General features: G+C 36.7%; 1 protein-coding gene across 6 annotated transcripts in view; it reads left to right on the forward strand.

Moving 5' to 3' along the window:
- The window catches only part of ANAPC1 (anaphase promoting complex subunit 1), a 96,224-nt gene that overhangs the window by 27,409 nt on the left and 57,181 nt on the right, over positions 1-11,634 (forward strand). For all 6 annotated transcript variants that reach the window (XM_042982009.1, XM_042982013.1, XM_042982014.1 and 3 more), the window contains 7 exons: positions 709-849; positions 2,517-2,577; positions 4,700-4,887; positions 5,531-5,605; positions 8,245-8,513; positions 9,748-9,839; positions 10,613-10,761. In XM_042982009.1, coding sequence (XP_042837943.1) covers positions 709-849; positions 2,517-2,577; positions 4,700-4,887; positions 5,531-5,605; positions 8,245-8,513; positions 9,748-9,839; positions 10,613-10,761 — 975 coding nt within the window. The remainder of the gene's footprint in view (positions 1-708; positions 850-2,516; positions 2,578-4,699; positions 4,888-5,530; positions 5,606-8,244; positions 8,514-9,747; positions 9,840-10,612; positions 10,762-11,634) is intronic.

Raw genomic sequence — 11,634 nt, forward strand, 5'->3', positions numbered from 1 at the left:
GGACATAGAAAGGGTCAGTAGTTAGGACTGCATGTAATGAGTAACTAAGATCAATTACGTTTTTTGTTTGAATATCTACAATCGAGCAAGTAAATGTTCTCATATTTTCAGAACAAATATTTGTCTGTAGAGGAAATAACACTTTGTACCTGCCTTGTTTCTTTGCTTTCTCATTGTTCTCCTTTCTCTCTGGGGTCTTAGATCCTCAAGTCCTCTCTGTCTTGGCTTCCCAAGTTACAGTCTACGTGTCTAGCCCTGTAAGATTGCCACAAGTGCTGCTGCCTCCTCTTCCTCTTAGCGGTGCCCTTCAGTGCACACTCAACATATCCATACTCCCTACCAAATCCTCGCTAGATACTGCAAATGCCGAGACCGGAAAGAGCAGTGTATATATAAGAGCAGTGTAAGAATTTCGGGCTACCTCCCTGTGACTCTCTTCTTTCTCTCCTACATCTTGGCCCCTCAGGTCTGGGTTGTCTCCATAGCTCTCCAGTCCTGTTGATCAGATGTTTTGCTATTTTACTGACTTTTTCTAGTTGCTTTGGGTGAGGATCTTTGCCAGCTGAGAGGCACTTCATCGTATCTAGAGCAGAATGATTTTAAATCATTATGTAAAATTGTTGGGTAGACCATGTGTAAAAAAAGGTTTCTTTATCCTTAATTCCTGCAAAAATACTTCATATATGTTGTATTTATGACTTTTTGCAGGTTGTTCTATTCTCCCCAGTTGCAGAACTGAGGGATTCTTCCAAACTTCATGACTCTCTCTATAATGAGGATTGTACTTTCCAGCAGCTTGGAACTTACATTCATTCTATAAGAGACCCTGTCCGTAACAGAGTAACTCTGGTAAGTATATTTGTATTAAAAAGATTAGGTAGCTCTTTAAGAAATATGACTATCCCTTGTGGAGGAAAGGGAACCCTCTTGCACTTTTGGTGGGAATGCAAACTGGTGCAGCCGCTCTGGAAAACAGTGTGGAGGTTCCTCAAAAAATTAAAAATAGAACTACCCTACGACCCAGCAGTTGCACTACTAGGTATTTATCCAAGGGATACAGGTATGCTGTTTCGAAGGGGCATACGTACCCAATGTTTATAGCAGTGCTTTCAACAATAGCCAAATCATGGAAAGAGCCTAAATGTCCATCAACTGAGGAATGGATAAAGAAGACGTGGTTTATATATACAATGGAATACTACTTGACAATGAGAAAGAATGAAATCCTGCCATTTGCAACAGCGTGGATCAAACTGGAGAGTATTATGCTAAGTGAAATAAGTCTGTCAAAGAAAGACAGATATCCTATGTTTTCACTCATATGTGGATCTTGAGAAACTTAACAGTCCATGGGGGAAGGGAAGGGGAAAAAAATAGTTAACAAACGGAGGGAGGCAAACCACAAGAGACTCTTAAAGAGGGTGGATGGGGCGTGAGGGAGAGGGGAAAATGGGTGATGGGCATTGAAGAGGGCACTTGTTGGGATGAGGACTGGGTGTTGTATGTCAGCCAATTTGACAAATTATATTTAAAAAATTAAAAAATATGACTTTCCTTTCAAATTTTTCAGAATGCAGAATTTTATCTGAAAAATGAAAGCCTTTTTTCATGATTTTTAAAACCTCTTGCAGCGTGTTATTTTTTGTACCTTTTTACTTTAAAGTAATTCTCAGTTTTTCTAAAGTTTCATTATTAAAAAATTATTGAAAATGGATCTTGTTCAAACAGTTGAATTTTCTGTTGACTTTTGTCTTTTCATTAAAAATTAATTTGCAGTGATAGTGACTCTTAACATAAAAATTAGACATTTCAGGGCGCCTGGGTGGCGCAGTCGGTTAAGCGTCCGACTTCAGCCAGGTCACGATCTCGCGGTCCGTGAGTTCGAGCCCCGCGTCAGGCTCTGGGCTGATGGCTCGGAGCCTGGAGCCTGTTTCCGATTCTGTGTCTCCCTCTCTCTCTGCCCCTCCCCCGTTCATGCTCTGTCTCTCTCTGTCCCAAAAATAAATAAAAAACGTTGAAAAAAAAATTAAAAAAAAAAATTAGACATTTCATTAAAACAAGAACTTTTGGAAATGTTTTTTAAGTTGTTTTTTTTTTTTTTTTTTTTTTTTTGAGAGAGAGAGAGGTGGGGGGAGGGAGAGAGAGGGGGACAGAGGATCTGAAGCGGGCTCTGCGCTGACAGCAGCCAGCCCTATGTAATAGGGCTCAAACTCATGAACTGAGAGATTGTGACCTGAGCTGAAGTCAGAAGCTCAACCAACTGAGCCACCCAGGAGCCCTGGAAATATTTTTTAAATAAGCACATTTATAGTTTCTGAAATTTGGAAGTATTCAGTTCTGTTTAAAAATATTTTTTTTTCTTTTTTTTTGAAAAATCTTTGTTTTTCATTTATTTTTTGAATTTTGTTTTGATAGGCAAACAGTCTTACAAAGCATAGCATTTTTAAGACATTCAAAGACTTAGAATGCACAAATTCTATTTACTTGCTCCTGTTTATTTCCATTTTTCCCCTTAGGAATTGAGTAACGGCTCCATGGTTAGGATTACTATTCCTGAAATTGCCACCTCTGAATTAGGTATGTTTGAGGTCAGACCTCACTTCCATGTATTCTCAGTTTGATTGGTGAGATTTGTAGTATTTGCTGATTTGTAATAGTAATTGGGATTTTAAAAATTTTGCAGTTTTTGAAATTATGGGATTGAATTTTTCACTTTGCAGAGAAGCTGTGAAGAGCTGGGGAGCATTTTTCAGTGTCCACTCTGTGTGGGGTGCACTGGTTCTTTTTCTCTTGAGATTTTTAGGTGGAAGAATGCCATGCGATGAGATTATAATATATGGACGTGCCTCTTGCAAGAAAATCTGAGAAACAGGGAAACCTAAGCAACTAAAATAGTTTTTGTCCTATGTGATGGCTTTTAATCATAAAATAAATCTCTCAGTTGTTACATAAATTGAGAAATTAATGTAATTGCCTTAATTGAATAAGACTTAATATTGTCAAAATACAGTCAGACATATTTTAATAAAATTGGAGTCTGCTTAAATTATTACTGAAATACAATTTGGAAAATACTAGGTGGAGAATATTTCTGAAGATACAATAGTAAAGAAAACCTCAGGATTGAAAGGATTTGTCAATAATTGTAAGTTAAGAAAAGAATGTATAAGAAAATTCACAACATCTATTGGTTCCAAAATCTAAGTGCCAAAGCAAAGCATTGGCAGATTGTGTGTGATTTCTGGAATTTGGTAAGTAGGTTAGAATGACTTTTTCATTTTAGGAAATATCTGTCATTGGTGTGGTAAAATGATACTATGAATAGGTGTAGAGATACCTTGCTTTTCAGGTATTTAGCCAGTAATTTCAAGGTTATGTGCCTTGGAAGTATAAGCCTAAACAAAGCATATAAAAACAAATAACAGATTAAATAAAATAAATGAAAACAGAGTAAAATCTTACTCTTATAGCCAAGCAGAAGTCAGTAAGTTTCTGTGCTTTTAAGTGTCCTCAGCTCCTCAGGCAGTATCTGGTTTACACTTACTTTGGATTCAACCATGACAAACGTGGTTATTTGGTTTTCTAACATTTATTCTATTTGACTCTAATTTTTGCTGTATGTATACACACATAGTAAATTGATGAGAAAAAGGATATGCTGCTGAGGATGGGCCTGGTGACAATGGGAAAGGAAGAAAACGATCCTCTTTTGATGTGAGAATGCAAAAACATTGTAGTTTGGGGGCACTTGATACGAAAAGCAGACCCAGGTCTCTTTACAGCAGTAGTAGGACAGCAGAGCACTGTAACTGATATTTATCCAATGGTGTGGAGTCCATAAGAAAGGTAGAAATTATGTAGTATTAACCGATCTATTTAAGACAAAAACATGTAGAATGTTTATAAATTGAATGGTGTCAGAAATAATTAAAAGTTACAAAGTTTTGGTTAACAGGAATGTTAACTCATGCAGAACACTGTTTAATGGTAGGTAAGCATTGCTATTTGAGGTGGCATATATTGAATATTACATATTTATTGAAGTATTTAAGCAGTATTTTATATGAACTTATTCATGTAGAAATTGTGTTTTTGATAGAATGATCTTTATTGTCCAAACTAGAATATATTTTTTAAAAAATTCATTATTTTTGAGAGAGAGAGAGAGAGAGAGACAGCACGAGTGAGCACGAGTGGGGGAGGGGCAGAGAGAGGGGGAGATTGAGGATCCAAAGAGAGCTCTGTGCCGACAGCCGAGAGCTTGATGCAGGGCTCGAACTCATGAACCCTAAGATCATGACCTGGGCAAAATTTGGGATGCTTAACTGATTGAGCCACCAAGGTGCCCCAAACTGGAATCTTTTGAGATCAAAATGGGGAGCTATTAATAATTGCCCGGGCAGTGAATATAAATCAGTTTGTCTCAGGTAAGCTGGACTGTTGGTTTTCTATTTCTGGTCCACAATTAGCACGCGGAAAGGTGCCCTGAGACCTCTTGGAAGTCCTGTTGAATTTAGTAGTTGTTTTAAATTTCAGATGATCGGCCAGGTAATGTTTGCTCCCTCTTGGTCTTTAGTGACAGTTCCCTTTTCAGAGTAATTGGCCCTTACACAGAAGTAGTTAGAAAACTTTCTTACTCAAAGGGAAAAAGAAATGCCCGCATGGGAAGCATACTAAAATTATTCTTTACTTTTAATAGTGCAAACGTGTTTGCAAGCAATTAAGTTCATCCTGCCAAAAGAAATAGCTGTTCAGATGCTTGTCAAGTGGTACAGTGTCCACAGTGCTCCGGGAGGACCCAGTTATCACTCCGAGTGGAATTTATTTGTGACTTGTCTCATGAACATGATGGGTTATAACACAGACCGCTTAGCATGGACCCGAAACGTAAGTATACATAATTGGTTTTTTTTCTGAGTTATTCTGTTATTACTAATGAAATTTTTGCATAATTGGTAATACAATATTTAGAGTACATAGATCAATTTACTAATAGGTATACTTTAACAAAACGGAATACTACTAACGCTTATCGTGTCTACTATATGGTAAATCAAATGTCATTTAATATTTAATGATAACATTTTACTAGTAATTATAATTATTGAGTTTTTATAACGTGGTAAAGCATGTTTGACTATAATTTCTCATTTCATCTTTATAAAACGACTACAAGTTATGCTAGGATTAGTAGTAATCATCTTGGTTTTATTAATGTAGAAACTGAATCACAGAGAAATCACAGACTTGTGATTTGCTCAAAACTGGGTCTCGACTGTGTCTTCTGATTCGTGGCTTATTTTTGTTCTCTGTAGCCCAGATTGTTTTCACACACAAATTGCTTGGTCTGTGGGGAGGAAGGTTTGATTTGAGGGCGAGTTAAGAGGGCTTTACCCCAAGTATCTATTCTCTTTCATTATGCACAATTAGTTTCCATAGTTGGTGAAACTGATTTCTAAATTCTTTAAGTTGACCAGTTGACAATGATACATTTATATGAATTTGCTTCTCTTTTGGGGTTATCTTTCAGTTTGACTTTGAAGGATCACTTTCCCCAGTCATTGCACCCAAAAAAGCAAGGCCTTCTGAGACAGGATCTGATGATGTAAGCATCATTATTATTATTTGCTAATAAAAATTAATTTGTGGGTATTTGTACTATAGTCTGTAGAAGTGGTATTCTTATTGATTTACATTTCTCACACCTTTTGCTTTATTTTAATACTGAATAACATTTATTTTGAAGGGCAGGATATGTTCTGTTTTCTGTGGTTATTCATTTACTTTTGTCATTAATGATCATCTAAAAATGACTGAGCATGCATAATGGTCCATGATTTGAGTTTGCATTTGTAGATGTTTTACTGCTAATTAATCCTCCAATTTAGGTTCTCAGTCATATTAGATTCCATGTATTCTTAGTGGTTCAAAAAATTTTTTTTAATTGAGGTATAATTTACATAAATGAAATGCTCAGATCTTATTACAGTTTGATCAACTTTGACAAATGCGTACTCATGTAACCCACTCCCCTTTCAAAACTTAAAACATTTCCATTATTCCATAAAGTTTCCATGGGCCATTTTTAATCATTCCCTTACTCTAGAAACAACCACTGATTTGAATTCCAGTATATGCTATTTTTGCCTGTTCTAGAACTTGATATAAGTGAAATAATGTGGTACATAATCTTTGGTATAAGGTTTCTTTCATTCAGCATGGTGTTTTTGAGATTCGTTCCTGTTGTTGCAGAGCTCAGCAGTTTGTGCCTTTTTATTGCTGAATAGCATGCACATACTGTAGCTTGTTTATCTGTTCTCCTGCTGATGGGTACCTAGGCTATTTCCGTGATTCGACTATTACGAATAAAGCTGCCACCAGCATTCAGTGACAAGTATTTGTGGACACATATTTTCATTTCTTATGGATGAATACCATAGTGAAATTGTTGGGTCATTGCTGGTTCCCAAATTCATTGTCCTTCGTTCCTACATTCCTACATATGAGAGTTCCTCTTGTTCTTTATCTTGGCCAACATTTGTAGTTGTCTTTTTAATTTTAACCATTTGATTGTGTATAAAGTTGTTTCTCTTAGGTTTTAATTTTTGCCTTTTCTTGATGACTAATGATGTTAAACACTTCTTTTTAATTTTTAAAAAAAAATATTTATTTCTGAGACAGAGACAGAGCATGAGTGGGGGAGGGGCAGAGAGAGAGGGGGGACACAGAATCTGAAGCAGGCTCCAGGCTCTGAGCTGTCAGCACAGAGCCTGACTCGGGGCTCGAACTCAACAGACCGCGAAATCATGACCTGAGCCGAAGTCAGACGCTCAACTGACCGAGCCACCCAGGCGCCCCTTAAACACTTCTTTATGTGCTTATTAGTGATATTAGTGACCAACACATCTCTTTGCCAAGTTTCTGCTCAAATCTATTATATATTTTTAATTGGATTTTTAAAAATATTTATTGAGTTATAGAAGTTCTTTATATATTCTGGATATGAGTTATTTGTCGTGTACATTTGGGGAATATTTTCTCTGAATTTGTGGCTTAATAATGTCTTTGGATGAGCAGATTTAAAAAAATTTTAGTTACTCATTTTATCAATTTTTTTTACTTTAAAAAAAAATGTTTTTTCTTTAATGTTTGTTTATTTTTCAAAGAGCTTGAGTGGGGGGGGGGGTGCAGAGAGAGAGAGAGGGAGATGCAGAATCCAAAGGAGGCTTCAGGCTCCAGGCTGTCAGCACAGAGCCTGATGTGGGGCTCGAACCGCAAGCCGCAAGATCATGAACTGAGCCGAAGTCAGACGCTTAACTGAGCCACCTAGGCGCCTCTCCATGTTTTACTTTTATGGTTTGTTCTTTCTCTATCTGGTCCAAGCATTTAGTTTTGTTTTTTGAGAGAGGGTATAAGTGTGTGAGGGGCAGAGAGAGAGAGGGAAGTGGAGCTCATCTGGGGCTTGTGCTTTTACCCAAAGCAGGGCTTGTACTCACCCAAAGTGGGACTTGAGCTCACCTGATGTGGGGCTTAAACTTGTGAACTGTTGAGATCATGACTTGAGCTGAAGTCAGATGCTTGATGACTAAACCACCCAGGTACCCTGGTTCAAGAGTTTTTAAATTAGAATAACACACTGTATTAAGCCTTGGAAAAGCATCAGGAAATTCTAAGACCTGAAAATAGCATAAACTATATTCTGTCAATGCAATACAATAAATCAAAGTAGAAACCAAAACAGACTCAGTACTTGGAAAATGTAGCACAATCAGTCTGAATATAAGATGAAGTTTATTAGGCTGTAATGCTAGCCCCAGCATTTTATAAACATAGAAAAATACACTAACTGGATGTAAGTAGACTTCTCCCCTCAAAACACAGATAAGTGTAGTGGTCACTAAACTTGCCTGTCTGCACTTCCTGCCTTTCATTCTTTTTGCTTCATAGGAAATCACCTAATCACCTGATCTTTGTCAGTCTCTATATAAGTAGTGGGATTCTTCCTCCATAGTCCCTTTCCTCAAAGGGCACGACTAAATTTTTTCAAATGGGTTTTGAAGTGGCTTGTCTTAATGTCTGTTACTGGCATCTGGAAGTTGCTTAGCTTATTTTGATGTGGATCCTAATTTTTAAGTATTCTGAGTTTTTTTTCAACTTAATGTAAAAATGGAACTTGAATTGTTTTAATGATGGCCTTACGAGGAGGTGTTATTTAAAAATTAACATCTTCTTCATTTTTCTCAGGACTGGGAGTATTTACTGAATTCAGACTACCACCAGAATGTTGAGTCTCATCTTTTGAATAGATCTTTATGTTTGAATCCTTTGGAAGTTTCACAGATGAAGGATGAAGATTTTTCACAGAATCTCATTCTGGATTCCTCTACACTTCTGTTTACTCATATACCTGCGATTTTTTTTGTTCTTCACCTTGTTTACGAGGAGCTGAAGTTGAATACTCTAATGGGAGAAGGAATCCGTTCACTTGTTGGCCTTCTTGTTCAGTTGGCAAGGTAAATATTGTTTGTAGCTTAGAAAATGCCAAGAGGTCCTTAGAGGATTTGATCTCAGCCATGAATATCATAGAGGAACCTTGAAAATAAATTTCTGAAGTCTACCTTTTTGGGAAACCAGAGCTTTTTCTATAGACCACAGAAACGTTTGAAGGTACTGGCTGTGAAAAAACCTTGTGGGCCGTTAATGGGGTTCTTCGTCTTTGTCCTAAGATTAGTGGGAGGTCACAAAAGTTATGTTAAACAGCAGATGTGATGTGCTCAGCTCTTCGTTTTGACAAGATGACTGGCTACACTGTGGTGGAAGTTCTATAATAACACCTGGCTGTTTTGTAATAATACCGACAATCAAATTGGAGATACAGTTAACACGATCGCAGTTAACATATGTAAATTGTAGGTGTTATGATTTGATAAGGAAACTTGTCCAGAATTGTCTCTAAGAACAAGAATGTTGTTTGCTGGTGTGGGCTCTTTTTGCTGTGTTTTTGTTGTCTCAGTCTGTCATCATCCCTGTCTTTGAGACTCTTGTAGTGTATCCATGATAAGATTGTTTTTGGCACTGGATTCTAAAGGTCACATTTAGGTGTTGTTTCAGCCTTTGTAACCCTTGGTGATATAGAAAGTTGAATTTTAATTGAAATGTCAACCTCTGAGTTAAGATTATAGTACATTTTCTAGTTTCTCTGATCTTCCTCAAGATTCCGAGATTGTTTTCTGAGATGTGGCAGTTTTAATTGATGGTCGCTTTCTCTTATGACAAATCATGACTGTCATGGGAAATTCTTTTTGTAATGAAATGATTTCCAAACCATAATCATGACTTTCTGAAATAAATAATGTTTTATAGTGTCTTACATTTTATAAAAGGTGTTTTTTACATATATATATTATTTGATTTTTAAAACTTCCGAGTGGGAATTTCCCTACTTTCTAGAAGAAAATACTGAGGTTCATAGAGATAACATGCTGAAGATTACAAAACTAATGAATAATAGAGGAGAAACTAGTTTTACCCCCATAAAATGTATCTAGCAGAAGGGAGTTTGGGTTGCATATGTCATACTGGACACTTTCAGGTCCAGAAATAGAATAAAAAGACTCTAGATTTGATGATCTTCTTTGTCATAAGTTTTTAAACTGAAAGGTTGAACTGGTGAATCCTAACTCTATGGGGGAAAATACTTTAATACCTTTCTTGTGATTTCTTTTTTATATGGTGTTACTATTTTAGGGATTTAAAATTGGAGCCTTATGTAGATCATTACTATAGAGATTACCCAACACTTGTCAGAACTACTGGACAAGTGTGCACAATTGATCAAGGTAAGTGTTTGTGCCATTAAAGTTTTTCTAAACAGTGAGTGACTTTGCTTGTATCTTTCTGGGGGAATAGCCGAAGATATATTTTTTACCATTAGTCTCTTAAGTCAGAGGTGGTATCTTTCCACTAAGTAGGTTTCAGTTTGTACTGTTTGATCTCTGACTGGTAGTAAGAGATAACATTAATTTTCGTGTGTGGGAAAAATTTTACCCATCCCTAAGTGCTAAGGAGGCTTTGCCCTAGATCTGTCCAATTAGTAGCCACCAACCATGTTATTTAAATTAATTCATACTGAAAACTCAGTTCCTCAGTTGCACTAGCCACATTTCAGTAGCTACATCAGACTAGTGGCTGCCATATTGGATAGTGTAAGTATAGAACATTTCCATTACTGCTCTTTTATCCTAAACCTTGAGTTATAGGGACTCAAGATTGGGGCCCACTTGTTAGAGTGGACTCCTCGGTATCTCTTGTTTTCTCACCATAAGAATTAGGGCAGAAAATTTTAGTTAGATTCTTTATATGCCTTGAGTACAAGGATTTGCTAAATTTCAATGCGGGATGGGATAAAATAGTAGTCATTTAGATTCTACATATTATAATATAGTCCGTTATTTACTGTGGCAGAAAACATGAAGCATTTTGGAGAATATGGGAAAATGTTATTCTGATTGTTTCCAAATGATAGATTCTGTTGATCAGTTTCCCTGTGGAATAAAATGGTATTGTCTTCATGTAGTCTTGTGTCTTTATAAACATTTGTTTAATTCTAAAGGTCAAACAGGATTTATGCATCATCCATCATTTTTTACTTCTGAGCCACCAAGCATTTATCAGTGGGTGAGTTCTTGTCTGAAGGGTGAAGGAATGCCGCCCTATCCTTACCTCCCCGGAATCTGTGAAAGAAGTAGACTTGTAGTCTTGGTATGTATTGCCTAACGTGTTTATTTTTTTTTTTTAAACTTAATTTTTAAAATTACACAAAAAATTTAACTTTTTCATTTTGTGTACATTTCTGTGAACTTCAGCAAATGTATAGATTCATGTAATAACCACCATAATTAGGACACAGAATAGTTTCATCACCCTGCAAAATTCCCACATGCTTTTGAGATTCATCCAAGGTGTTGCCAGTGTCAGCAATTCATTGCATTTAATTGCTAAGTACTAGTCCATTGTGTGAATGTTTCACATGGGTTATCCATTCACCCGTTGAAGATATTTGAATTGGTTCCAGTCTTTGGCAGTTATGAATACAGCTCCAGCAAACATTCATGTCCAGGTTTTAGTGTGAACATAAATTTTCATTTCTTAAGGGTAGATACCCAGCGGTGAGATCAATGATCATATAGTAGTTTTCAGAGCAGCTGTACCATTTTCCATTCTCACCATCAATTGTGAGGGTTTCATTTTCTCTACATGTCAGTGATTGGTATGGTCATGATTTTTATTTATTTTATTTTAGTTTTTTTTGAGTTTGTGCATTTTTTTTTGAGAAACCGTGAGCGTGAGCATGCATGCGAACAGGGAAGGGGCAGAGAAAGAGAGAGAGAAAGGGAATCCCAAACAGGCTCCATCCACACTGTCGGTGCAGATGCTGATGTGGGGCTCGAACTCACGAACGATGAGATCTTGACCTGAGTTGAAATCCAGAGTTGGATGCTTAACTGACTGAGCTGCCCAGGCGCCCCGGTCATGATTTTTAATTTTTGCCATTCTGACAGATGTGTAGGAGTATCTCATTGTAGTTTTAATTTGTATTTCCCTGATGGCTAATGATGTTTTGAGAGTTCTAGA

Source organism: Panthera tigris, chromosome A3 (assembly GCF_018350195.1).
Source record: "Panthera tigris isolate Pti1 chromosome A3, P.tigris_Pti1_mat1.1, whole genome shotgun sequence".
In the NCBI taxonomy this organism is placed as follows: domain Eukaryota; kingdom Metazoa; phylum Chordata; class Mammalia; order Carnivora; family Felidae; genus Panthera; species Panthera tigris.